General features: G+C 44.3%; 1 protein-coding gene across 5 annotated transcripts in view; it reads left to right on the top strand.

Moving 5' to 3' along the window:
• sumf1 (sulfatase modifying factor 1) overlaps positions 1 to 27163 on the top strand; it is a 203638-nt gene that overhangs the window by 165497 nt on the left and 10978 nt on the right. For 3 of the 5 annotated variants that reach the window (XM_070895731.1, XM_070895733.1, XM_070895735.1), the window contains one exon: positions 6105 to 6164. The exons of the other annotated variants lie outside the window; for them this stretch is intronic. In XM_070895731.1, coding sequence (XP_070751832.1) covers positions 6105 to 6164 — 60 coding nt within the window. The remainder of the gene's footprint in view (positions 1 to 6104; positions 6165 to 27163) is intronic. 5 annotated transcript variants of the gene reach the window in all.

Below are 27163 nucleotides of genomic sequence, written 5' to 3' on the forward strand. Positions count from 1 at the left end.
ATCAGATGCAGAGGTTTGCTATTGATAATAATAGGTCGGATTGGGTCCCGGTTATTCGTGGAGTTCCTCAGGATCCAATACTGTTCCTCATTCTTGTTATCGATCCAGAAGAGGAATAAACATGATATTCTAAAATTCACGGCTGATGTGTTGATTGGTTGCGAGCAAAGTTAGATTCATTGGTGAATGGGCCTGTGTGGGACACATTACAAATAATTCGCAGTGCAGGAACAGGCCATTTGACCCATGCCGGTGTTTATGCTCCATACGAGGCTCCTATCCTCTTCTCCACCTATCAGTATAACCCTCTATTCTTTTCTCCCTCATGTGTTTTCCATCTAGCTTCCCATGCGTTTCTCTAGTGTCAGCCAGTGGCTCGGAAGGTAGCACACTCGCCTCTGTCAGAAGGTTGTGGGTTCAAATCCCACTCCAGAAGCTTGAACACACAAATCTAGGCTGACAGTGCAGTGCTAAGGGAGTGCTGCACTGTCGGAGGTGCCGTCTTTCGGATGAGACATCGAAACATAGAAAATAGGTGCAGGAGTAGGCTAATCGGCCCTTCGAGCCTGCACCACCATTTAATATGATCATGGCTGATCATGCAACTTCAGTACCCCATTCCTGCTTTCTCTCCATACTCCTTGATCCCTTTAGCCAAAGGGCCACATCTAACTCCCTTTTGAATATATCTAACAAACTGGCATCAACAACTCTCTGAGTGAAGAAGTTTCTCCTCATCTCGGTCCTAAATGGCTTACCCCTTATCCTTAGACTGTGACCCCTGGTTGTGGACCTCCCCAACAACCAAGGCCCCGTCTGCTCTCTCAGGTGGACATAAAAGATCCCATTGCACTATTTCAAAGAAGAGCAGGGGAGTAATCACGGTGTCCTGGCCAATATTTATCCCTCAAATCAACGTAACAGAAACAGATTATCTGGTCATTATCACATTGCTGTATGTGGGAGCTTGTTATGTGCAAAATGGCTGCCGTATTACAACAGTGACTACACTCAAACAATATTTCATTGGCTGTAAATGCTTTGAGATGTCCGGTGATCGTGAAAGGCACTATATAAATGCAAGTCTTTCTTTCATTCTATTTAGAAATGAATCCCAGTGCTTGGTTTCCTTTTTAATGGCCTTATTAACCTGCGTTGCTACTTTTAGTGATTTGTATATCTGTAAGAGAATGGAACACATGAGCCTTTGGTAAACAGTGCAGTAAATTTTGCAAAGCCCATCAGTGGAGTCTTGCATGCAAGCAGCACAGATTGGATAATTACTGGCACATTGGCCACAGTTTTCCATCTCTTGATTTCAATGAGCAATTATCTGATGCTCACTGGTAGTATGGGACCATGCTGATTTTACCCTGGTATGTGGACTTGAAGTGCATCTTTTGAGATGAGATGTTTTATGTGAAATACACCAGCCTTTGTGGCCAGGGACCTTCGTGCATCAACTCCAGAACTAAACCTCGCAGCCAGAACTGAGAAATGTTTCTCTCTTACCTCCTTTGAAGTTACAGCCATTACTTTGAAACATAGACATAGAAACATAGAAAGTAGGTGCAGGAGTAGGATATTCGGCCCTTTGAGCCTGCACCACCATTCAATAAGATCATGGCTGATCATTCCCTCAGTACCCCTTTCCTGCTTTCTCTCCATACCCCTTGATCCCTTTAGCCGTAAGGGCCATATCTAACTCCCTCTTAATTATATCCAATGAACTGGCATCAACAACTCCCTGTGACAGGGAATTCCACAGGTTAACAACTCTCTGAGTGAAGAAGTTCCTCCTCATCTCAGTCCTAAATGGCCTACCCCTTATCCTAAGACCGTGTCACCTGGTTCTGGACCTCCCCATCATCGGGAACATTCTTCCCGCATCTAACCTGTCCAGTCCCGTCAGAATCTTATACGTTTCTATGAGATCCCCTCTCATCCTTCTAAACTCCAGTGTATAAAGGCCCAGTTGATTCAGTCTCTCCTCATATGTCAGTCCAGCCATCCCTGGAATCAGTCTGGTGAACCTTCGCTGCACTCCCTCAATAGCAAGAATGTCCTTCCTCAGATTAAGAGACCAAAACTGAACACAATATTCCAGGTGAGGCCTCACCAAGGCCCTGTACAACTGCAGTAAGATCTCCTTGCTCCTATACTCAAAACCCCTAGCTATGAAGGCCAACATGCCATTTGTCGCCTTCACTGCCTGCTGTACCTGTATGCCAACTTTCAATGACTGATGAACCATGAGTCATTGAAGAAATCAAGCAAAGAAAATGTTTGTCTTCACTATGTTAAAATTCAACTTTGACGGCTCGCAAAGTGGGTAATAGCGGATTGACCCGTTTTCTCTTAGTTCGTCCTCTCCCAGGGCACCATGAGTGTGGGGCAGGCTTGATGGTCCAGCTGGTCCTTTACTGTCTGCCATTATTGTATGTTCGTGTGTGATACTCGTCCGATTTTCCTTTCCATTAATCACACTGCCACCTACCAAAGGCAATCTAATTAGTGATCAGCAACCCTGCCTGGTTCTCACAGATGGAATGTTCCCAGTCCACCATTTTGTACCTAGCGAAGGAACAGCCCCCATTTTAAGCACTAGCTATTTAACCTATACAAAACCAAAGGCAGGAATTCAGGCAGTCCTGTTACATATCCTCAATTGTGCGTGTATGAAAATACTATTGCAAATTCTGCCCTTTTTTATTTAATTGTTCAGAGTTGAATTCTTCTACCTGTTCAGCCTCTTAGAAACATAGAAACATTAAGGACAGGAGTAGACCATTCAGCCCTTCAAGCTTGCTCAGCATTCAATGAGACCATGGCTGATCCGTACCTCCAACACCATTTCTACGCCTTTGCTCCATAATCCCTTGATAGCTTTACCCAACAATAATCTATCCATCTCAGACTTGAAAGCTCCAATTGTTTGTGTATCTACAGCCTATTGGAGGAGAGAGTTCCAGATTTCTACTACCCTTTGTGTGAAAAATGCTTCCTGATTTTGCCCCTGAATGGCCGATTCTAATTTATTATGCCCCGTCAATCTTGGTTGCCCAAACAGAGGAAATAGTTTCTCTGTATCTGCTTTATCAAATCCTTTTAATATTTTAAACAACTTGACCACTCAATCTTGTTTACTCATGGGAATATAAGCCAAGTTTAAGCAAACTGTCCCCATAATTTAACCGTCTAAGCCACTTGCATCTTGCAATCATGCAGTTTTCCCAGTTAGTACATATAACGCTATAATTAATGGGAAACTAATACTTTGGTTTGACCATTTAAACCTTTGTACTGTTGTTTCACTACTGTTTTGCGAAGCTCCGATTCTGTACGAGTATTCACCCCCCCCCCCCCTTCTGTTAATGCTGGAGATTGGCAGTATTATGTTTCATAAAGCAGTGTACTGACATGTGCCTGTTGGCTGAACTATCAGGTGTCTGCTATTTTCTCTTGCTTTAGGTAAGGGTTTGGCGATTTCTGTCAATATGTGTGGAACAGAGCCTGTGCTGCTAGTTGCATAACAAGCTGTCACTGTCTGTTGTTCCAAATGTTGATCTGGTTAATGGAGAATCTTTCAATATAATCTGCCCTCTTCCTCCAATCTATATATTATAAGAAAAACTTATTGCTCGGTTATATCATTTCATTTCTCATCCCTGCAGACACCCTCCTTTTTGGTTTATAAAAACAGGAGTAGGCCATTCAGCCCCTCGAGCCTGTTCCGCCATTCAATTCGATCATGACTTATCTGTATCTTAACTCTTATCTATCCACCTTGGTTCTGTAAGCCTCAATATCCTTGCCTAACAAAAATCTATGTGGCTTGTTGCTTCCAGGTGGGACACATCAGAGGCCCAGCCTTGAGTGAGCAGTTCTGATGGAAACCCTGTTGTTTGGCAACCCAGCTGGCTCTGCTGCCAACCAGGAGGTGCCTGAGTTGGTCAGTTAGGGTGGTGCACTGATGTGGTGCTGAGATTTGCCTCAGGCATTCAGGAAAAGCCCAGATACCACCATTCACAGCAACTTCAAGTGGTGTTCCTCACCGCTAAAGCTCGTCACTCTCATCAGTGGAATGCTTCCAGCTCAGAGGAGAGATCTGAAGTTACAGATTACCACAAGAGGGGAAAAATGAAAGATTAAAATAAACAAAAACTCTTTATAGGGAAACCCTGCTTAATTATTTTTATCACAATACTGAGATTGAGGTGCTGCACTTTGTATTAAAGTCCCTTCCTGCAATCACTTCTCGTTTGAAGTTATGCTTTATACAGAGAATTTAAACACTCACAGTTAATTAGATTCCAAATCGAACTGGGTTTTAATAACTGGTCATAATCTCATGAATTTACATAAAACAGCATATAATTTACACAAATCAAATTAACAAAGGAAGGGTAGTCCATGAATACGATTTCAAAGAATAACTAACAGAGTACCTATTTGGGTAACCTACTGTATTCTGGACTACAGTATATTGATAAAACTGGTTCATAGATCCTTGGAATAATCAGTTCTCTGATATTTCATACATCATCATCATCATCGGCAGTCCCTCAGAATCGAGGAAGACTTCCACTGTAAAAATTAGTCCTTAGGTGACTGTACAGTCCAATACGAGAACCACAGTCCCTATCACAGGTGGGACAGATAGTCGTTGAGGGAAAGGGTGGGTGGGACTGGTTTGCCGCACGCTCTTTCCGCTGCCTGCGCTTGATTTCTGCATGCTCTCGGTGATGAGACACGAAATTATGGGCTCTACCTTCTGCTCCCACAATTCTTTCAGGTGGAAGTGCAAATACTGGACAGCCTGAGGTTACTGTATCTCCATGGCTCCAGTCAGAGCTGCTCCCCCATCACCAGCCATATGGAGCATCATGATTGGATTAGTGAGTTGGGAGGGTAGGGGGCAATGTTTACCTTTCAAACTTTTCACCCACTGAGAATAAAATATGCACTACTGTCGTAGTGTAGAGAAAACATTTAAACTTAAATTAGGTCAACCGTTCCATCTCACTGGAGCACGTACAGCACAGCTGATGCAGAGCATTGTGGGAACATGCTTTTTCCTCAGCCACGACCGACCTTGCAACAACTTCAATTAGTGAACTAATTTATTCGATGATGAGGAAATGTCTAGGCACGTTGAGGATTGATGATATTCTGAAGCTTTTCAATGGTAAGAACGGTAACCATACCAAAACACTGTCACATAGCTTCAGAATCTCTTGACGTGCTGTGAGCATCATTAGTTTATGCTGCACATTTGAAGCCTGACCTAAGTCTTTAGGACTAGTTGCAGTCAATAACCCTAGGCAGCATTGTGTTGTGTGCGGTCTGTGCTATGAGTGCGGTGACAGTAATGATGTTGCAGGACATACCCCCAGGGACTAATTGTTCCACTTTTGCACAGTGTTAAATACAGCTCCTGATTGGCAGCATCCAGTTTTCCTCATTATTGTCTCACACATACATTTTCACCTGTCCTGCATTTGCTAGCGGTAGTTTCCTTTGGAAACAATACAGATTGTAATTTCCATTACAGCAAGTATGCAACGGAACATACTGTCTGACTTGCTTCAGGAACCACAGAAGGGCTAATTAGTGTCTGCAGCACTAAATAAAGCTGCACTCAGCAAAATGAAGTTTTAAACACGGCCAAAAGAAATTGTAACACAACTTATGCTGGCAATGATTTGGATTAAAGCGAGGGACATTGAACACCACCGGGGTCGGGAAAAAGCAACAAAACTCTCCAGTGAGCCATTTCATTCCATCTTCACGCTCTCAGCCATTAGTTTGTATTCCACGGAGCCGTCACACATTCTGCCAGGTGCCTCCAAATGTACAGGAGACAACGGCAAAGAAAAAACTTTGAAAAAACAGTGCAACAGCAGCAGTGAGCTGAGTGCCGACTTATTTTCCTATGGCTCCCACTGCCCTTCCGGCTCCCACTGCCGTTCCAGATCCCACTGCCCTTCCGGATCCACTATTATTCCAGATCCCACTGCTGAGCCACATCCCACTGCCATTCCGGATCCCACTGCTGTTCCAGTATAGGTACGCTGACCGTGTCTTTCAATTCCTTCCTGCAGACGGGGCCTCCCTCAGGAACAGACAAGGTGAAGAAGGGCGGATCCTACATGTGCCACAAGGTAACTTTTGAGCCTTTTAAATACCTGAGTAAAAAAACAAAGGCCAGTCCCAAATCTGATGCAAAAAAATACTAAAAATGCACAGCATGTCAGTCAGCATCTGGAAGTGAAAGATAAGTTGATGTTTCAGTTGTGATCCTTCATCAGAAGTGAGCACAGCTGGTGAAACTCCTTTACAGGACAAGCCAAAACTAAGAGAGAAGGGGAGGACATAAGATGCAGCTTAAGAATACAGAGAGGCTGACTACAGGTAATAGATTGCAAACAGATTCTAAATACAGGAAAGATGTGTAAACTGCTGGACACTCTGCAGTCAGACATAGGGAAGAGAAATGGTTGAGAAAACAGTGAAATGTGATTGAGAGAATCCTAGGTTAGTTCATGTAGCCGTTAAATTGCGAAACACAACCTTATATGTTCATCCTAGATTTCAAACATGTACTGGTGCAGAATATCAATTGCAGGCTGGTTTTTAGTACTGTAAAGGATGTAAGACTGTAAATCGTGACATCACAGCTGGCACGTATGTTACACGTTCAACCCACTAAGCAAACATTCTGATGGTGGGCTGGGATAATAAATGGGGCTAGAGACCACCTCAAAATTTCCAGTGTACCCAAGACCTGATGAAGCACTCAACTCAACCACTCACTCAACTCACTCATTGTACTCGTTCAACAATTTACGCACGCACATTCACATACACACGCACACGTACATACACACACGTTATCCAGAATGCAGCCATCGTATGTCAGTATGGTTCACCCCCACCACCCACTGACAAAAGTGGCAGTAATAATAAGTGGTCTCCAAATGCCCAATTTACTAGAACAAAGTCCTCTCCATCTCTGTCTTGATTTCATTTGAAGTGACATGTGAAAATAGAACTGAGTGCGGGGTGCGGGAAGGACAGAGGAGGATATGGGTTGCTTTTCTCGGACGATTGAACTGGAAAATTATCACCTTTCATTTGTGAATGAGCAGGCATAAACCAGCACATGATTGTGCCTATGATTCTGCTGCAGCTCCTAACTGTGCAGCTGTTCAGCTCTTCTAAAAATAGAGTTTTTAAAATCCGGTTCATTGTGGTAGAAGTGCTATCTTTCACACTTTTATTTATGTTCATCCACATCATACGCAATTAGTTTATCTGCAGTTTCTATCTAATAAACAATTAGCTTTTCAGCCTCATGTTGGAGTTGTGTTTCTTCCCTGGTTAGCCACAGCTGTACACCACTCACCATTTCCAGCCTAAGTCACTGGCTAGATCACCTGCTTCTTTCGCCTCTGCTAAAGCTACTCTTCACCTGGCCATTCAGAGGTGAGAGAGAGTAGTACAGCGTAACTCATGCAGACTTCATTCTCCTGTATGTGGGCTAGGGCCTGGTCTTCATTTGGTGCCCCATTCACTGCCCGCAAACTGACATCTTCCACCACTGACCCGTTCGCTCTTCACTCCTCACTGACCCATTAATTCTTCAATCCTCACTGACTCGTTCACTCTTCAGTCCTCACTGACCCGTTCACTCACTCTTCAGTCCTCACTGACCCATTCACTCACTCTTCAGTCCTCACTGACTCGTTCATTCTTCAATCCTCACTGACCCGTTCACCCACTCTTCAATCCTCACTGAACCGTTCACCCACTCTTCAATCCTCACTGACCTGTTCACTCACTCTTCAATCCTCACTGACCCATTCACTCTTCAATCCTCACTGACTCGTTCAATCTTCGATCCTCACTGACTCGTTCAATCTTCAATCCTCACTGACCCGTTCACTCACTCTTCAGTCCTCACTGACCCGTTCACTCCTTCTTCAATCCTCACTGACCTGTTCACTCACTCTTCAATCCTCACTGACCCGTTCACTCACTCTTCAATCCTCACTGACCCGTTCACTCACTCTTCAATCCTCACTGACCCGTTCACTCTTCAATCCTCACTAACCCGTTCATTCACTCTTCAATCCTCACTGACCCATTCACTCACTCTTCAATCTTCACTGACCCGTTCACTCACTCTTCGATCCTCACTGACCCGTTCACTCTTCGATCCTCACTGACCCGTTCACTCACTCTTCAATCCTCACTGACCCGTTCACTCACTCTTCAATCTTCACTGACCCGTTCACTCACTCTTCAATCCTCACTGACCCGTTCAATCTTCGATCCTCACTGACCCGTTCACTCACTCTTCAGTCCTCACTGACCCGTTCACTCTTCAATCCTGACTGACCTATTCACTCACTCTTCAATCCTCACTGACCCGTTCACTCACTCTTCAATCCTCACTGACCCATTCACTCACTCATTAATCCTCACTGACTCGTTCACTCACTCTTCAATCCTCACTGACCCGTTCACTCTTCAATCCTCACTGACCCATTCACTCACTCTTCAATCCTCACTGACCCGTTCACTCACTCTTCAATCCTCACTGACCCGTTCACTCTTCAATCTCTCACTGACCCGTTCACTCACTCTTCAATCCTCACTGACCCGTTCACTCTTCGATCCTCACTGACCCGTTCACTCTTCGATCCTCACTGACCCATTCACTCACTCTTCAATCCTCACTGACCAGTTCACTCACTCTTCGATCCTCACTGACCCGTTCACTCTTCAATCCTCACTGACTCGTTCACTAACTCTTATAAGAATTAGGAGCATGAGTAGGCCATACAGGCCCGCGAGCTTGCTCTGCCATTCAATAAAATCATGGCTGATCTTTGACCTCAACTCCACTTTCCTACATGATCCCCATATACCTTGTTTCCCCTAAAGTCCAAAAATCTATTTCAGCCTTGAATATACAACGATTCAGCATCCACCCTTTGGGGTAGAGAATTCCAAAAATTCATAACCCTCTGAGTGAAGAAATTCCTCCTCGGTCTTAAATGGCCGACCCATTTTCCTGAGACTATGCCCCCTATTTCTAGACTCTCCAGCCAGGGGCAACCACCTCTCAGCACCTACGCTGTCAGTCCCCCTCAGAATCCTATATGTTTCAATGAGATCACCTCTCATTCTTCTAAACTCCAGTGAGTGGAGGCCCAAACTACTCAATGACTCCTCATAGGACAACCCTCTCATCCCAGGGATCAATCTAGTGAACCTTTGTTGCACCACCTCCAAGACATGTATGTCCTTTCTCAGATAAGGAGTCCAAAATTGTGCACAGTACTCCACCAAAGCACTGTACAGTTATAGCAAGACTTCTTTACTCTTGTACTCCAACACCATTGCAATAAAGGCCATCGTGCCATTTGCCTTCTTAATTGCGTGCTATACCTGTGTGCTGTATTTCCCATACGAGGACACCTAAATCCCTCTGAACACCAACAATAATTTCTCACTATTTAAAAATATTCTGCTTTTCTATTCTTCCTACCAAAGTGAATAACCTCACATTTCCCCACATTATACTCTATCTGTCCCTTTATTGCCCACTCACTTAACCTGGATATATCCCTTTGTAGGCTACTTGTCCAAGTAGCTTTGGATACATTGCACTCAGTCTCTTCATCTAAGTCATTAATATAGATTGTAAATAGCTGAGGCCCAAGCACTGATCCTTGTGGCACCCCACTAGTTACAGCATGCCAACCGAAAAATGACCCATTTATCCTTACTTTCTGTTTTTTTTTGTCCATTGACAAATCCGCTATCCATACTGATATATTACCCCCTTCCCATGAGCCCTTATCTTGTGTGGCAACCTTTTATGTGACACCTTATCGATTGCCTTTTGAAAATCCAAATACACTACATCCACTGGTTCCCCTTCATCTACCCTGCTAATTACATCCTCAAAAAACTCTAATAAATGTGTTAAACACGATTTCCCTTTCATAAAACCATGTTGACTGTGTCTAATCATATTATAATTTTCTAAGTTACCACTTACTTAATAATGGATTCCAGCATTTTCCCGACAATTGATGTCAGGGTAACCAGCCTGTTTTCTCTCTCCCTCCATTCTTTAATAGCAGGGTTACATTTGCTACCTTCCAGTCTGCTGGGACCGTTCTAGAATCTAAGAAATTTTGGAAGATCGCAATCATTGCATGCATTATCTCTGAAGCCACCTCTTTTAGAACCTTAGGATGTAGGCCATCAGGTCCAGGGGATTTGTCGACTTTTAGTCTCATTCGTTTCTCAATTACTTTTTCTCTACTGATATTAATTACTTTAAGTTCCTCATTCTTATTAACCCCTTGGTTCCCGGCTATTTTTGGTATGTTTTTGTGCCTTCTACTGTGAAGACAGACAAAATATTTGTTTAAAGTCTTTTCCAGAAAAGGCTTACTTTTGCTACTCTCTTCCTTTTTACATACTTCAATCCTCGCTGACCAGTTCACTTACTTTCAGTTACTGAACAGTGAATTGTTCACTTACACACTTTAGTCCTCAAATGTTGAACTGTTCTGTTACTGTGATTGAAGAGTTCTCCCATGACTGCAGCAACATTTGATTTCAATGCGTAACTGACCTGACAGGGGAGTAACCATGACCCCAAAGTGGTTCTCCCTGGATCAGGAAGGTGGTTCTCCTATGCTTTTTGGAAATAGGAGGTGGGTGGGGTGGCTTGACCCATCCACCTCCACGAAGGTGTGTGGGGGTGCTGACCCATCCACCTCCATGGCACGAACCTGGTATTGCAGTACTTCCAGGAACAGTGCAGTGGCTCTAGGCCTTTTGGCTAAGAGCATTGGCGCAGAGTGATCCTTGATGTGTGCAAGGTGACCTCTGGCGTTTGTGATCTGACAAAGAATTGGAAAGATTGGCTACGAAAAATTAAAAAAAACATTTGATTTCAATAGAAAAAAATGCATGTCAGTACATTGTGTGCTAATGCATTAATAATAAGTGTTTCAGTTCAACTATCAATTGCTGTGCATTTTGTTTTTCTACCGTATATTACCCAATGCAATAAAATGTTATACTCATTAAATGAAATACTCAGCAGTAGTATTAAGGTTTTAGAGCCAGACGAGGAAGATTTAATAGTGTTTGGTCCCCAGGCTTATAGATTGACTGCCCCTTGAGGTCCAATTAAATACAAATATTTATATGAAGATTTCAAAGGGTTGACTCTTTTGACCCACCAATATATCTTGGATTATAACTGAAGTCAGAGAATGCACCAATCTTACTTGTATATCTCAACAGATAATAAAGATAATTACATTGGGTTGGGAGAAGGGAGGGATCAAAAAACAGAGAGGAAATAAATTATTTTGTGCCATCTGTATATCTGTGCTCTAAACAGACTTGAGCCCAGTGCAAGATAGACTGCTCTCTTCACAAAATGGATACTTTTCATAAAACTATATGTGGGAAAAATAAACCACGATATGTGCCTCATATAGGGACAGGCTTTTAAAGTCCTTTTGGTCCAATTTCAGATTGTGTAGATCTGGAATTGCTCTTACGTTTCAGCTCCTGGCAAGCCTGCAATATCAGCTATTCCATCAAGAGGAGAGGCCAGGCAGTTCCTCACAGGGCTGGAGAGGGAAATAAATAAAATATTGAATCCGAGTCACTGCAGACCACCTTCTTGTCCCTGCCTTATGTGCAGCGTTGATGGGGCTCAGGGAGTAGTCACCTTGCATCCAACCATTTGGAGACTAGGCCCAGCAGCTCCTTCACATCTAGAAAATGGCGTGACCCCTCAACTAGGAGTGAGGGACAGCACAAGGAGACCAGCAAAAATGGAAAAAGTTATAAAAATCTCCACCAAAATAAATAACAACAAAAGCAGGCACTGGACACCAGGGAGCGAGCAAAGAGCAAACAAACTTTTAATGGGGGAAGACCCAAAAGAAAAACGATTAATATCAGCTGGCTATCCGTGTAGTCAGTGTAGATTTCATATCTTGCTGAATGCAGTAGTCAGCCACATAATCAAACATACATACAACAAATAATTGTTTATTTTCCTATATGTCCCCACTACCTAATGCAATAAAATGTTATGCTCACTACATCATAGTCTATTAGAGGCAGGTAGTGGAGTTTTAGTAGTGTGTGTTCCCCATTTTTATGCTGCATCTTACAGTCTAATTAAATCCAGCTCTTCAAGTTAAAATATTAAAGATTTTAATATTTTGATCGAACAATATGATTTGGATTGTAATGGAAATCAACGTCAAACTTATTCGCATAATTCAATAAAAAAATAAAGATCGATAAGATCACAAGATAATCACAGATGAGGAAAGCTATTTGACCAGCTTAGTTCATCCATTCAGATTGGCCCTACTGTCCCTCCATTTTGCAGCATCTAATTGCTACCAGGTTTTTCTGACTCTACTATTCTATCCAGGAGACCATTCAGGGGATGATCACTCTTTATAATTGTTGGGAGGGGAATTATCGCTGGTGTCCTGACTAATATTTATCCCTCAAACTATACCATTAAAACAGATTATCTGGAAATCATCACATTGCTGTTTGTGGAAGTTTGCTTTGTGAAAATTGGCTGCAGCGCTTCCTATATTACAACAGTGACAGCACTTAGAAGTACTTAATTGGCTGAAAGACACTATATAAATGCAAGTTCTTTCTTTCTATTATAAGTTGATTCCTCTGATTTGATTTGTGGGATAGTAACAAATTAAACACATACCATACTTCCTCTAACCACCCCTCCCTCCGCCAATCTCTGTACTTCCACAAATACAGTTTCAATAGTCCCTGTCAGATTAAAAAATGAGGGAATATTAAAAAATGAGGGACTATCACGAAAGAATTGAAACTGACTTGCAGAATCAAGAAATTGTGATAAAATGGAGAGAGTTGAGAACTCTACTCTCAGCAATCAGAAAAATTGCTGCAGTTTCATTTTGAAAACTGATGGGTTGTTGCGATTTTGGTGATTGGGTCAGTGAGTACACCACTTGTGCAGAAGGCATTGACCTCGCCCCATTAGTATCAGCTGATTTTCCAATTTATTTAAACTCGATCCATCCAGAACTGGATGTAACTTTTAGAAACTCAGATTAAACGTTTGCAGAATGCCCTGCCTCATACCTTCGACCTTTGTGTAAGTAATTCCTCCTCCAGTATAAGTGCTTTGTCCCTAATCCTCTCCACCTCTCTCTCCTCCTTCAAGATGCTCCTTAAGATCTACATTGGACCAAGCTTTTAGCCACCTGTCCTAATATGTGTCGGTTTCAAATTTTGTTTGATAACGCTCCTTAGTGAAGTGCTTTGCGATATATTACTACGTTAAAGGCGCTATATGAATGCAAGTTGTTTTCTGGTTTTGGAACCGTCAGTTGCTCCATTTTGGTAAGAGTTACCCAGATGCGAATCGATGATTGATTTAAACTGTTTTCTTTAATAAATGTTCAAGGCTGTGTTCCTGTGAGGTCCGTCCTCACTAGAGTTTGCTCCTGTTCTTGACTTGACATTTTTGCAGAAAAGGCTCAAGCTCACAAACCAATCGGGCAATGATAACACCACACATTCAGCGGTCTTTTTAACTACAACGTGCAAAAAGGATGGTCAGCAGCATCACCACGTACTAGAGTGAAATCTTGAGGTCCAATTGTTCACCTTGCCAGTACAGCATAGAAACCTCAAACAGAGTGAAAGCACAGAGTCTATGGGCTAGAACCTCCACTTTTGTGCTTATCGCTCAAAAATGGGCATTATTTCCGGCATGGGTGTTAAAAAAGGGTTTTCTGATTGGCTTTTCGCCTATTCTCAAGACACCAAGTTTCCATTTTTGAAAATGGGCGTTGCTGCGAGCGATATCAAATGGGCGGTAACGTTAAATTTTTTTGACCTTCTGCCGTAAAGTATGGCCGTCCTTAGCAACAGCATGGCAATGCTCGATTCCCGCGATTCATAAGAACATAAGAATTAGGAACAGGAGTAGGCCATCTAGCCCCTCGAGCCTGCTCCGCCACTCAACAAGATCATGGCTGATCTGGCCGTGGACTCAGCTCCACTTACCCGCCTGCTCCCCATAACCCTTAATTCCCTTATTGGTTAAAAATCTATCTAGCTGTGATTTGAATACATTCAATGAGCTAGCCTCAACTGCTTCCCTGGACAGAGAATTCCACAGATTCACAACCCTCTGGGAGAAGAAATTCCTTCTCAACTCGGTTTTAAATTGGCTCCCCCGTATTTTGAGGCTGTGCCCCCTAGTTCTAGTCTCCCCGACCAGTGGAAACAACCTCTCTGCCTCTATCTTGTCTATCCCTTTCATTATTTTAAATGTTTCTATAAGATCGCCCCTCATCCTTCTGAACTCCAACGAGTAAAGATCCAGTCTACTCAATCTATCATCATAAGGTAATCCTCTCATCTCCGGAATCAGCCTAGTGAATCGTCTGTACCTCCTCCAAAGCTAGTATATCCTTCCTTAAGTAAGGTGACCAAAACTGCACGCAGTACTCCAGGTGCGGCCTCACCAATACCCTGTACAGTTGCAGCAGGACCTCCCCGCTTTTGTACTCCATCCCTCTCGCAATGAAGGCCAACATTCCATTCGCCTTCCTGATTACCTGCTGCACCTGCAAACTAACTTTTTGGGATTCATGCACAAGGACCCCCAGGTTCCTCTGCACTGCAGTATGTTGTAATTTCTCCCCATTCAAATAATATTCCCTTTTACTGTTTTTTTTCCAAGGTGGATGACCTCACATTTTCCGACATTGTATTCCATCTGCCAAACTTTAGCCCATTCGCTTAACCTATCTAAATCTCTTTGCAGCCTCTCTGTGTCCTCTACACAACCCGCTTTCCTACTAATCTTTGTGTCATCTGCAAATTTTGTTACACTACACTCTGTCCCCTCTTCCAGGTCATCTATGTATATTGTAAACATTTGTGGTCCCAGCACCGATCCCTGTGGCACACCACTAACCACTGATTTCCAACCCGAAAAGGACCCATTTATCCCGACTCTCTGCTTTCTGTTCGCCAGCCAATTCTCTATCCATGCTAATACATTTCCTCTGACTCCGCGTACCTTTATCTTCTGCAGTAACCTTTTGTGTGGCACCTTATCGAATGCCTTTTGGAAATCTAAATACACCACATCCATCGGTACACCTCTATCCACCATGCTCGTTATATCCTCAAAGAATTCCAGTAAATTAGTTAATCATGATTTCCCCTTCATGAATCCATGTTGAGTCTGCTTGATTGCACTATTCCTATCTAGATGTCCCGCTATTTCTTCCTTAATGATAGCTTCAAGCATTTTCCCCATTACAGATGTTAAACTAACCGGCCTATAGTTACCTGCCTTTTGTCTACCCCCTTTTTTAAACAGAGGCGTTACATTAGCTGTTTTCCAATCCGCTGGTACCTCCCCAGAGTCCAGAGACTTTTGGTAGATTATAACGAATGCATCTGCTATTACTTCCGCCATCTCTTTTAATACCCTGGGATGCATTTCATCAGGACCAGGGGACTTGGCTACCTTGAGATCCATTAGCCTGTCCAGCACTACCCCTCTAGTGATAGTGATTGTCTCAAGGTCCTCCCTTCCCACATTCCTGTGACCAGCAATTTTTGGCATGGTTTTTGTGTCTTCCAATGTGAAGATCGAAGCAAAATAATTGTTTAAGGTGTTAGTGAAAATAAATTCACATAGACTCCAGTAAAGTAAGAGAGACAACTTTATTGCTAACAGAGCTCTGGGAGAAGAGTTGAGGTCCCGCGACCTGCGAACACCTTCTCCCCGAGTGCCTTGTGCTGCGGGGTTATAAACACTTTACAGGGGGTGGAATACAATCATTTAAATTCATTTACATACAACCAATCAATCCATATGGCAACGCAATTCATTTACATACAACTTTTTAGTCCTAGTGAAACTTGATAGCATGGCGCGAGTTTGGGGGCCCTTCCTCTGTATCTTCTTTTGTGGTTAGTTATTCTGTTGCAAAACTTTCTATGAAACAGTGGACTGCACCTGGCCAGGAGTCACTTGTTGCTGCAGAGTTCATATCAGGGACAGCAGATAGGCTTCTTGGTACAAAGTTCATTTAGTGGTGGCTAACCCATCCTGCTTTGCTATGTCCGAAAATCCACTCCAACAGTTCCCCCTGTTGGTCCTGGAGGATGTTCACGAAATCCAGATGACCACAATGAAGGTGGCTCAGTGCCTACCTTCGAGGCAAGTTACTTCCCTGCCTTGCCTGTAGCTCTAGCCTACCCTTCATAGGTAGTGGTCTGTGCCTGCATCGTCCGCTCCGTCTTCCTCGGTGTCTCCGGTTGTTCCCATCAGATGTTCTTTTCCGGTGATCACGCTGGCAACCGGCACTATTTGGGCCATCATGACTTTACAGCAGATATTAAAACATCCGATAATCAAGCAACAAGTAATTATTATTACAACAAGAATAACTACTCCATGCGTTAAATAGGACCCCCAGGATCCCTCTAATGCCAGTCAAGCCAGCTATTCCCCCTTTTTGGGCCTTGTCTGAACTCGTCAAGCTGCTTTCTTATGGCATCAATGGCTTGGGTGATATTGTATGATTCATCCGTAACATGCGTTATACATTTGTCTCCTATTATTGTGCATACTCCCCCCTGTTGGGCTAACTGATAATCTACGGCATAACGGGTCTGCTGCATATACAATCTTAATTCAGACAGCTCCCGGTTGATGGCATCCAATCCCTTAGATGTGCTGTTTCCCAGAATGGTTAATCCACAAATAAGATAGTTCCTACTGCAAAGAGGACCGGGAGGGTTGGTGTTGCGGTCTTGAAGGTGCCGTTGAGGAATACGAATCCTTCCTTAGCTCTATAACACTTTATGTCGGTGTTGCTAACACTCGTGAACTGCTTATACCACCAATTGCTCGGTTCCCTTGAATTTGAGCCCGATTCTACCAATTGGTAAGCATCAAACGGGTATGCCCATGTTTCTGAGCTGACATGAATTCTGTTGCACTGACCGCAGATAACTTGCCTCCCTGCGGTCACGTTCAGGCATCTTTGCTCGTTACAGGTGCAAGTAAACTGGCCTCTATGCACTCGACAGTGCTGACGGGCACACTGCGTCTGCACACAGGTGGCGTTCTCGGGGACCAGGGCATATGCACACCCCCATCCTTGCCCCGAGAAGCAAAGCGGGTAGCTTGCATTGTCTGAGCATACCATTTTGTCCTTTCTCCGGGACCCCCTGCACACAGGATCTGTGGGATTTATTAATTCTACGCATCTTCCCTGTATACCCCTTCTATATTCGCCCGTTTGTCTCTCACAGGGTGCGTCCGAGATATCCGCCGTATATAAGTCACAGGGGGTCCACCCAGGGGTGGCCACGAACAGGGCCTCTACTGATTGGGCTAGTGGGTAACACACGGTTCGATTGCCCTGTAAACGTATATGGGTCTTGAAAAACAAGTTATCTTCTAATCCTATTAGCTTTACAACCGTGGCAACATAGAGTAACGCGATTATATACGCTATCTGAGACATGTTTGTTACGCTCAAACAACACAATATTTACACATTAGCAGTAGCCGTAATTTGGACTTGCTTGCAATCGTCACCTGTTTGGGGTGCATAAACAAGTATCCTGGTTACATTATTGTGAATCACATGTCTTATGTTTACTCATTAGTTTCTTTGTACAATTTCAACTGGGTCCAATGTTTCCATACACTCTTCCCTCTTATGTCCAGACAGGCACAGGTGTCTCCACTGATTATGACCTCATATGGGCCATTCCATTTTTGTGCAAACCCTGGTTTTTCAGGTAATGTTTTTACCATGATGCGACGTCCCGCCATCGGGACGTCAGGGAGCCGTTCAAGCTCTTTCTGAGCGTCTCTCTCTTCCTGATTGTCTCTTACTAATTTACGCATCCCTTTGAGTTGAGTGCTTAGTTCCAAAACATACCGTTTAATTTTGTCTTTTAATGGGCCTACGTCGGTCCCACCTGTTATGATGCTTTCTGGTAATTGCATCGCCCTTCCTGTCATTAGTTCATAAGGGGTTAATCCGGTTGTCCGGTTTACCGTGGCTCTTAACTTCATTAATGTAATAGGTAATACTTCTGTCCACATTCTTCCTGAAGTTCGCATGGCCTTGGCCAGGGCGGTCTTAAGGGTACGGTTCATGCATTCTATCATTCCAGAACTCTGCGGGTGGTAGGGGATGTGGAATTTTTGTTTGATACCCATCAGCTGGCATACTGTTTTTACAATCTTCCCGGTGAAGTGGGTGCCTTGGTCGGAATCTATCTGAAGAGGCACTCCCCATTGGGGAACCACCTGCTCGGTCAATATCCTTGCCACTGTTGAGGCAGTGCAATCACGTGTGGGGAAAGCTTCCACCCACCGGGTAAATTGATCGAAAATCACTAGGCAATATCTTTTTCCATGGGATGGGGGCAAAGAACCTGTGAAATCAATTTGTAAATGTTCCCATGGCCCCCGTGGACGGGGCTGGTGTCCCATTTTAATTTTAATGGGCCTGCCTGGATTATATTGTGCGCACGTAACGCATCAATGGCAATGTTTGGCAATATCTCTCCCCATCTCCTTCCACCACCAATCTCTTCCAAGACTCCCGGTCATGGCCTATCGTCCCGAATGGGACAGGCCATGGTGCAACTCCAATAAGGTATTCTGCATGCATTCAGGCGCCATTACCTTGTCGTTTCATCTCCAAACGTTATCTTTTCCTTGCGTTGCGCCCTGCTTTGCCCACAAAACCCTTTCTTCCTCAGAAGTGTCCTAGTGTCGTTTCTCGATACTTATCTGTTCGTCTCAGACCCCAGCGGCGCTGACTGAGGCTTCCTCACACTCCTCTTGTTCTAATGCCTCTTGTGCAGTTAATTCCACAGCTTGATTTCCCTGGTGACTCAGCTAAACTGGACTGGTTCGGTCCGGTTCCCTTTGGTGGGCTTCAATTTTAATGACTGCTACCTGTTTTGGTTTATTACTGGCTGCTAAGAGAGCTTCTATTCTCAACTGGTGTTTTATGGGATGTCCGCTGGTTGTGATAAAACCCCTCCTCCCCCATGCTGTCATATAATCGTGTACTACCCCGAATGCATATCTACTGTCCATATAGATATTAACGATCTTACCCTCTGATAGTTCCAGTGCCCGGGTGAGGGCTACCAATTCTGCCACCTGAGCTGATGACCCCCCATTAATTCGCCCTGATTTGACTGTCTCTCGATCCTGGTTAACTACAGCCCATCCGGTCCGAGGTAGTCCCTCTACGTATTTTCGCGAGCCGTCCACAAACAAGGTTTGTTCTGCGGTTTGAAGGGGCGTGTCTTTTATTCTATCCTCTTCCATGTCCATATCCACGTCCCCGCAATTGTGGGGCTCTCCCTCTTGCACTATGCCCTCCGCGGGATTTTCCCCTACATCTCTAATTATAGTTACTGCTTTGTTGGGTGGCAAGAGGACTGCTTCCCACTTTGCCCGTCTCATATTAGAAACGGTTCTCAGTTTTCCTATGTTTAACATTTCTACCAACGTGTGTTTGATGTGGAGAATTATGTATTTGGTCATTACCACGGGCTCGCTTATTTTTACTGCCCAAGCTGCTCAGTCTAGTGCAGCCATACATCTGGATAATCCGGTCACCACCGGACCTTCGGCGGTGGAGTAATAGGCTATAGGTGTCCTTTTATTCCCGTGATCTTGGGTGACCACAGCCGTATAGAACCCATCTTCATTGGTACAGTGGATGTGGAAATCTTTACCCATGTCAGGCAGTCCCAATCCAGGTGCGGAGACTAATTCTGACTTGAGTTTACTATGCGCCTGTTCTTGTTCAGGGCCCCACTCTATAAGGTCTAGGGCCGGTTTTCCTCCCTTTACTAGTCTTTGTATAGGCTCGGCAATCTTTGCAAACTCAGGGCTAAAGTTCCGACTGTAATTAAAGAGACCCAGTACCTTCCTCACCCCCCTTACCGTTACATGTCCTTGACAGCCTTTTTCCTATCTGAGGGCATTTCTTTCAACCCCTTTGAAAGGCAGTACCCTAGGTACAGGACTTGGGTTTTCCCTACCTGGGCTTTCTTGGGGTTGACCTTAAGGCCTACCGTTTCCAAAGCTCGTAACACCAGGTATAGGGTTGCCTGATGTCCCTCCTTGGTTTCTGAAGCTGTTAATGTCGTCGACATATTGTAAAATACTATTTCCTGCCGGTACTTCTATTTGTTTTAGTACATCGCTCATGACTCGGTGGAATATGGCAGGACGATTATGGAACCCTTGTGGTAATCGGTTCCAAGTATATTGTTTATCCTCCACCGTGAAGGCGAATTTCTCTTGTGATTCTGGGTCGAGGGGAAGTGCCCAGAAGCCATTGGCTATGTCCAGGACTGTAAAGATTTTATGTTCAGGGGATAATCCATTAAGGATTGTGGAGGGACTGGCCACTATCGGGTATAGTTTGGGGGTGACCTTATTAAGGGCAGTGTAGTCAATGGTTAGTCTATAACTCCCATCTGGCTTCCCTACTGGCCATGTTGGGGAGTTAGTGGTGCTAACAGTTTCTCTTAAGATACCTTTTTCCACTAGTCCCTTTACTATTTCTACAACTGCTGTTCTGGCTTCAGGTCTTATAGGGTATTGCCGGTGTGGTTTATGAGATGGTCCAGGGACCTTAATAGGGTCCATGTCCGCCTTTCTGGTATCCATATTTTGTCTGTGCCCAAACCCCATATCCTCCAGTCTCGGTATGCCAGTTGTTTTTTGTGGCTGTTGCTACACCTAAACTTTCCATATGGTGAGCTATCTGTCCCAAATCTCCCTTACTGCCATCTGCCTTTGGCCATGTTAATTTCCCCTCGCCACAATCAATCAGGGCCTGGAATTCCTTCATTACATCACTCCCCAATATTGTTCCCTCACGATTCTTGCATACGTAAAATCTCATGGGTATACATAAATTATCAATTTCCACCACTTGGGTGGTGCTCAGGTAGGCCAGTGTTGGCCATCCATCTATTCCGTTTATTAAAGCCTTTTTGTTGGTTACGGGAAGGGGTAGATTGGTAATGGATATTGAGGCTCCAGTGTCCACTAGCATCTCACTGTCGACCCCCTACTAGTGCAGACACATATGTCCTTCCCTCCTTTTTACTTTGTACAGGGGCCGCCGGGCATCACAGGGTGGCTTTGTACTCCTGCTACTGCTGGTATTCCTGTTCTGACAGGGTCTTTGCCTTATTAGGATAGCCATTTTTACTATACCAGGTCGCGTCTAAATGTCCCTTTTTGCCGCAATATGTGCATTGTTTTTCCATGCGTTTCCCCTTACATTCTTTGGCAAAGTGACCCACCTTCCCGCAGTTATGGCATGTCCCCTTTTTCTGTCCTCCCCCCGTCCCTGCTGCAAAAACCCATGTTTTATCTTTGTTTGGGATTTTTCATCGCCCCCTCCCTGGATGCCACTAGCCCACTCGACCAGTTCATCATAATCCTGGGTTACAATGCCTTCCATTTTTATAATGGTCTGGTGTGCAGCGGATAGTCCAGCCTTAAATGCCTGGATAAATGCTCGGTCACTGCGGCCCGGGTTTCCCTGTCCAGAGCATTCTTGATATATCTGGAATAATCGTTCCCCATACTCTGAGGCTCCTTCCCCCTTTTGTTGTTTGGTTGTAGTAATTTTACTCCAATTAGTAGGGGCATTACCTAAAACTCGTTGGATCTCGGTTTTAAAAGGGCCAAAGGCCACCTGTTGACCATCTACTTCAGTGGTTAAAGGTACCGCGTGTGTCCAACGTCCCCCTGAAAAGTCGGCATTGGCTGCCAACGCAGCTCCTCCCTTTTCTCTCTAACGTCCTTTACTTGCTCAATTAGTCCTGCTAACTGATGTACTAGTAATACTCCGGCCTTTTTGGTTTTATCTTTCGTTTGTTTTGCCATCCAATTTAGTTTTGCCATCCAATTTCGTTGTTGTTCTAATGTCTGGGATACATCCCAGCCGTCTTTCTGCATTTTTTTAATTAAGACTTGTCGATCGGTCATGTAAGAGTTAATTAGGGACCCGGGCGGTCCACATTTTACGTCCGTTTCCTTACCTGCCATTGAAGATGTTTATTCTATGTTCCTGTATTCCCCTCTAGTTTATGGAATTTCCGAACTTAAATACTCACGGCCACGATTCACCTCGCAGAGACGTCTTGTCTTGCTCGCGAAGATTAACGTGTTTCCTTACCACCGGGGTCTGGCTCTTGGTTGGAGTGATCAGCTCCCTTCCGCACCGATTTCTATATCACCTTCTATGAACATTGGACTAAAATAATCAACCCCCGCATCACTAATTACTTTACTTTCAGTCTGCGTTGTACGCCACTACAGTCTGAATTTCTTAACTCTTATCACATACTATCAAGTTATGTCTCTTTACTTATTTAATCTATTTTATTCGTTTGATACTACTTCGCTGGCCAGCCGCTTCCCCAGTATAATTTCTGGGTGGTCAGAAATTGACTACTGTCCCTTTCTACTGGGTCATACGACTATCCAGCTCCGCGGTATCCTGCCGACTACGCCAATTTGTTAGTGAAAATAAATTCACATAGACTCTAGTAAAGTAAGAGAGACAACTTTATTGCTAACAGAGCTCTGGGAGAAGAGTTGAGGTCCCGCGACCTCCGAACACCTTCTCCCCGAGTGCCTTGTGCCGCGGGGTTATAAGCAGTTTACAGGGGGCGGAATACAATCATTTAAATTCATTTACATACAACCAATCAATCCATATGGCAACGCAATTCATTTACATACAACTTTTTAGTCCTAGTGAAACCTGATAGCATGGCGCGAGTTTGGGGGCCCTTCCTCTGTATCTTTTTTTGTGGTTATTTATTCTGTTGCAAAGCTTTCTATGACACAGTGGCCTGCACCTGGCCAGGAGTCACTTGTTGCTGCAGAGTTCATATCAGGGACAGCAGATAGGCTTCTTGGTACAAAGTTCATTTAGTGGTGGCTTACCCCATTCTGCTTTGCTATGTCCAAAAATCCACTCCAACAAAGGTCTCAGCCATTTCCACATTTCCCATTATTAAATCCCCCTTCTCATCTTCTAAGGGACCAACATTTACTTTAGTCACTCTTTTCCGTTTTATATATCGGTAAAAGCTTTTACTATCTGTTTTTATGTTTTGTGCAAGTTCCTTTCTTTATTGCTTTCTTAATCATTCTTTGCTGTTGTTTAAAATTTTCCCAATCTTCTAGTTTCCCACTAACCTTGGCCACCTTATACGCATTGGTTTTTAATTTGATACTCTCCTTTATTTCCTTGGTTATCCACGGCTGGTTATCCCTTCTCTTACCGCCCTTTTTCACTGGAATATATTTTTGTTAAGCACTATGAATGAGCTCCTTAAAAGTCCTCCACTGTTCCTCAATTGTGCCACCGTTTAGTCTGTGGGGATTCAGGCGGTCAAGGATCAACATGACATGCGCAGAAGAGGAGACAGAGAGGCACTGAAAGCATGTGTGGCTGTGGCGTGTGTTTGTCTGGTTATTGTGGGAAGCACGATAGAGATTCACCAGTAGCAAAAAGCCTACAAAGCACCAAGAACATAGTTGGCACCGAGTTTTTGTCCAACAAACAAGATATAAAATGGAAGGGATGGAGGAGGCCCTGGAGCTGGTAGCCAGGAACACGGTGGCAGAGGGCTCGCAGTGGTCCCGGAGCGCCACACTGCACCCCAAGGTGCCACACCCCAATTGCCAACTACACGAGAGACAGCAGCAACATCTTGCTTCTGGCTCGGCGCACGTTCCCACCTCAGAACCGTCCTCTCCCATATCCGTTCAAGCAGTGCTTCGGCCGTCACCCCCACCCCCACCCCCCCAATGAAGCATCGCTTGAGGACCTCCTCGGCCAGGCAGTTTGGAGTCAGGAGGGGAAGGGGTAGAGGTGGGGGGGGGGGTGGGGGGAGCATTGGTTTGTACAGAAATATTGATGATTTCAGACTAATGTTCGGTTTAAATGTTTTTTATTTAACAAAACCTTGTAGCACATTGGCTCAGTTGGCTGCACCATTACACGCTGGTGATTCCTTTACATCAAAGGGTATAATCACACTTAACTTTAATCAACTTAAACTTTAACTGTCACCAAGGTGATGCCCACCATTGATGTATGACCTGCACACCCAGCAGTGTGTCAGCCTTGTAAATAACACCAATGTCCTTTCAGGCAAAGCGCTCATTGATGAGCTCCTGACGTAAGGCTCTTGCAGCTATCATGCCACCATAGGGCTTTTCATGCGGTCTACAGGGGGTGGGGTAATGGCTCCAGCGTCAGCCTGATTGTCTGGACCGATGTCAGCGTCTGCCTCCTCGTCTTCCTCTTTCTCTCTCTGGTGAGGTGGACTGTCAGGCTCATCAGGCAATTCTTGTCCCCTCCTGATAGCTAAGTTGTGTAGCATGGAGCACACCACCACAAATTGAGCTACCTGCTCAGAGTGGTATTGGAGCTTGCCTCCTGAGTGCTTCAGCACTCCAATGGTTTTCTCCACGATATTGCGAGTTGCTCTGTGGCTCTCGTTGTATCACCTCTCGGCCTCGGTGTGGGTGTCACGCAGAGGGGTCATCAGCCAGGTGGCGAGGCCATATCCTTTGTCACCAAACATCCAGCATTGACCTTGTGGCTGATTGTTAAACAAGATTGTTAAACAAGTCAGATACAGTGCTCTCACGCAGGATGTGAGCATCATGGATGCTGCCTGGAAATTGAGTAGTCACTGCCAGTATAATTTGCTGGTGGTCTACAACCAGTTGGTCATTCAGGGAGTGGAATCCCTTGCGGTTCCTGAAAACCTCAGCATCCTGAAAAGATGCCCGCATCGCGATGTGCATACAGTCTTTTGCTCCCTGCATCTTGGGGAAGTTTGTAATTCTGGAGAATCTAGAACCCTCTCACTCTGTGCCTCCCTGATCATAGGGAAGCTGATCAAGTCCCTCCTGCGTGCGTACAGGACTTCAGTGACCTGTCTAATGCAGCAATGTGTGGCATGCTGAGAAAGTCCGCAAATGTCTCCAGCTGTGGCCTGAAAAGAACCCGAGGCATAGAACGACACTGCCGTGGTGACTTTGACCTCAACGGACAATGCGGTTCTGATGGTGCTGGCAGGCTGCATATCTGCCCTTATCAGCTGACATACCTCAGTGATAACCTCTGTGGAAGCGCAGGTGGTGTCAGACAAGTCGAGATAAGAATGCTTCTCTTTGTACTTGCGGAGGGTGTAACGCCTGGCCCTCCTCTGTCTGTTACTTCTTACATTGGGCACATAATGCAGTGGAGCGTTCCTTCGGCGATGTCGAGTCTGCTGCATGTATTTGATCACCAAAAGAGGGTGAGAAAGGACAGGCCCCATTGCAGTAGCTCTCTATTTTCCTCCGATTGGTCACAAACAAGGAATGTCCCGACGAAGACACCTCTTCAATTCCAATCAGTTTTTACAGATGTTCACATCCACTCCAATGACCTGCAGAGTACATCTGAACTCCGCCGAGGTTGAAGCACAGCAGCCTTTTAAAGGACGCGACATATGATCTAGAACATGGCGTCCATAACGCTGTGATTCGTTCCGGTTATTTCCACTTTTTTGGGGCGAGCGATATTGTGGGTGATATGTGTGCAAGGTGGTGAAATTGACCATGGGTGATCTCCATGGCCGCTAGTTTGGTTAAATATGCTCTTTACAAGATCAGAGTTAAGAACAGAAGAAAAGGTCAAGAATGAGAAAAGGCTGTTCAGACCATCAAGTGCCTCTCTCGAGTATTTCAGCTCACTACTGTCGTGTACCTGGTAAATCATTTCAAATGTTTAGTACTGAGTAAAAAATAATGTGATAGAGTTTTCCCCCTTTGGGTGTAATCGGGAAATTGCACACTAAAATGCACTTGAAATTGAACTAGTTAGGTAAGGCTTCAAGTTTCCGCTAATATTCAGTTGTATAATGTATCAGTGTCAGTGTCAGCCGTGGTTCAGTGGGTAGCACCCTCACCACTAAGTCAGAAATTTGTGGTTCAAGTCCCACTCCAGGGACTTCAGCACAAAAATCTAGGTTGACATCCAGTGCAATGCTGAAGGAGCGCTGTATTGTCAGAGGTGCAGTCTTTCGGATGAGATGTTAAACCGAGGCCCCGTCTGCTCTCTCAAGTGGATATGAAAGATTCCATGGCATTAGTTCGAAGAAGAGCAGGGGAGTTATCCCTGGTGTCCTGGCCAATAGTTATCCCTCAATCAACATAACAAAAACAGATTAACTGGTCATTATCACATCGCTGTCTGTGGGAGCTTGCTTGTGCGCAAATTGGCTGCCACATTTCTCACATAACAACAGTGACCACACTCCAAAAAAAAGGACTTCCTTGGCTGTAAAGCACTTTGAGATGTCCGGTGATTGTGAAAGGTGCTATATAAATCCATTGTGTCTTTCTTTCATAATCTCAAATGTGAAATCTTCTTTGAACCAGTGCAATCAGACAGTGTAACAGAATGTAATAGTTTCTTTTATTTTCTTTCCATGAAAAAGTATTTCTTGATGTACTTAAGAGAGGTAGCCTGGTGCAGTTTTACTAATACATCTGAAAATAGGTTTATCAGCAAAAATAAGTGTTTTTAATAAGAACCTTATTTAAGTCACTGAAAATGACATCAAAAAAACTGTACTGAATCATTTACTAGTTTCAGTGGTGTTGACTAGGTGGTTTTCTAGTAAATGAAATAGGTTTTGTTACGAAAAAATTTTTATAACGTACCTACTGTGCGCCTGGGAAAATGAGCACATTTGAAGAGCCTTCCCGAAGCAGCTCAATCGGCCGGATCTCACAATTTCGACCTGGGGTCGTGGCTAAATTGTGAGCAGGGCCCGATTCTGCAAAATTAAATCTTGAACCATCGTAACAGATCGTGGAAAACACAAACGCAACTAGCTTTGGGAGTAACTCAATTGCGGTTAAAATTCCTCAATCTTTTGCGCTGTTTCGGCCAATTCTGCCTGGATTGCAGGAATATAA

The sequence above is a fragment of the Pristiophorus japonicus genome, chromosome 12, assembly GCF_044704955.1.
Source record: "Pristiophorus japonicus isolate sPriJap1 chromosome 12, sPriJap1.hap1, whole genome shotgun sequence".
Classification (NCBI taxonomy): domain Eukaryota; kingdom Metazoa; phylum Chordata; class Chondrichthyes; family Pristiophoridae; genus Pristiophorus; species Pristiophorus japonicus.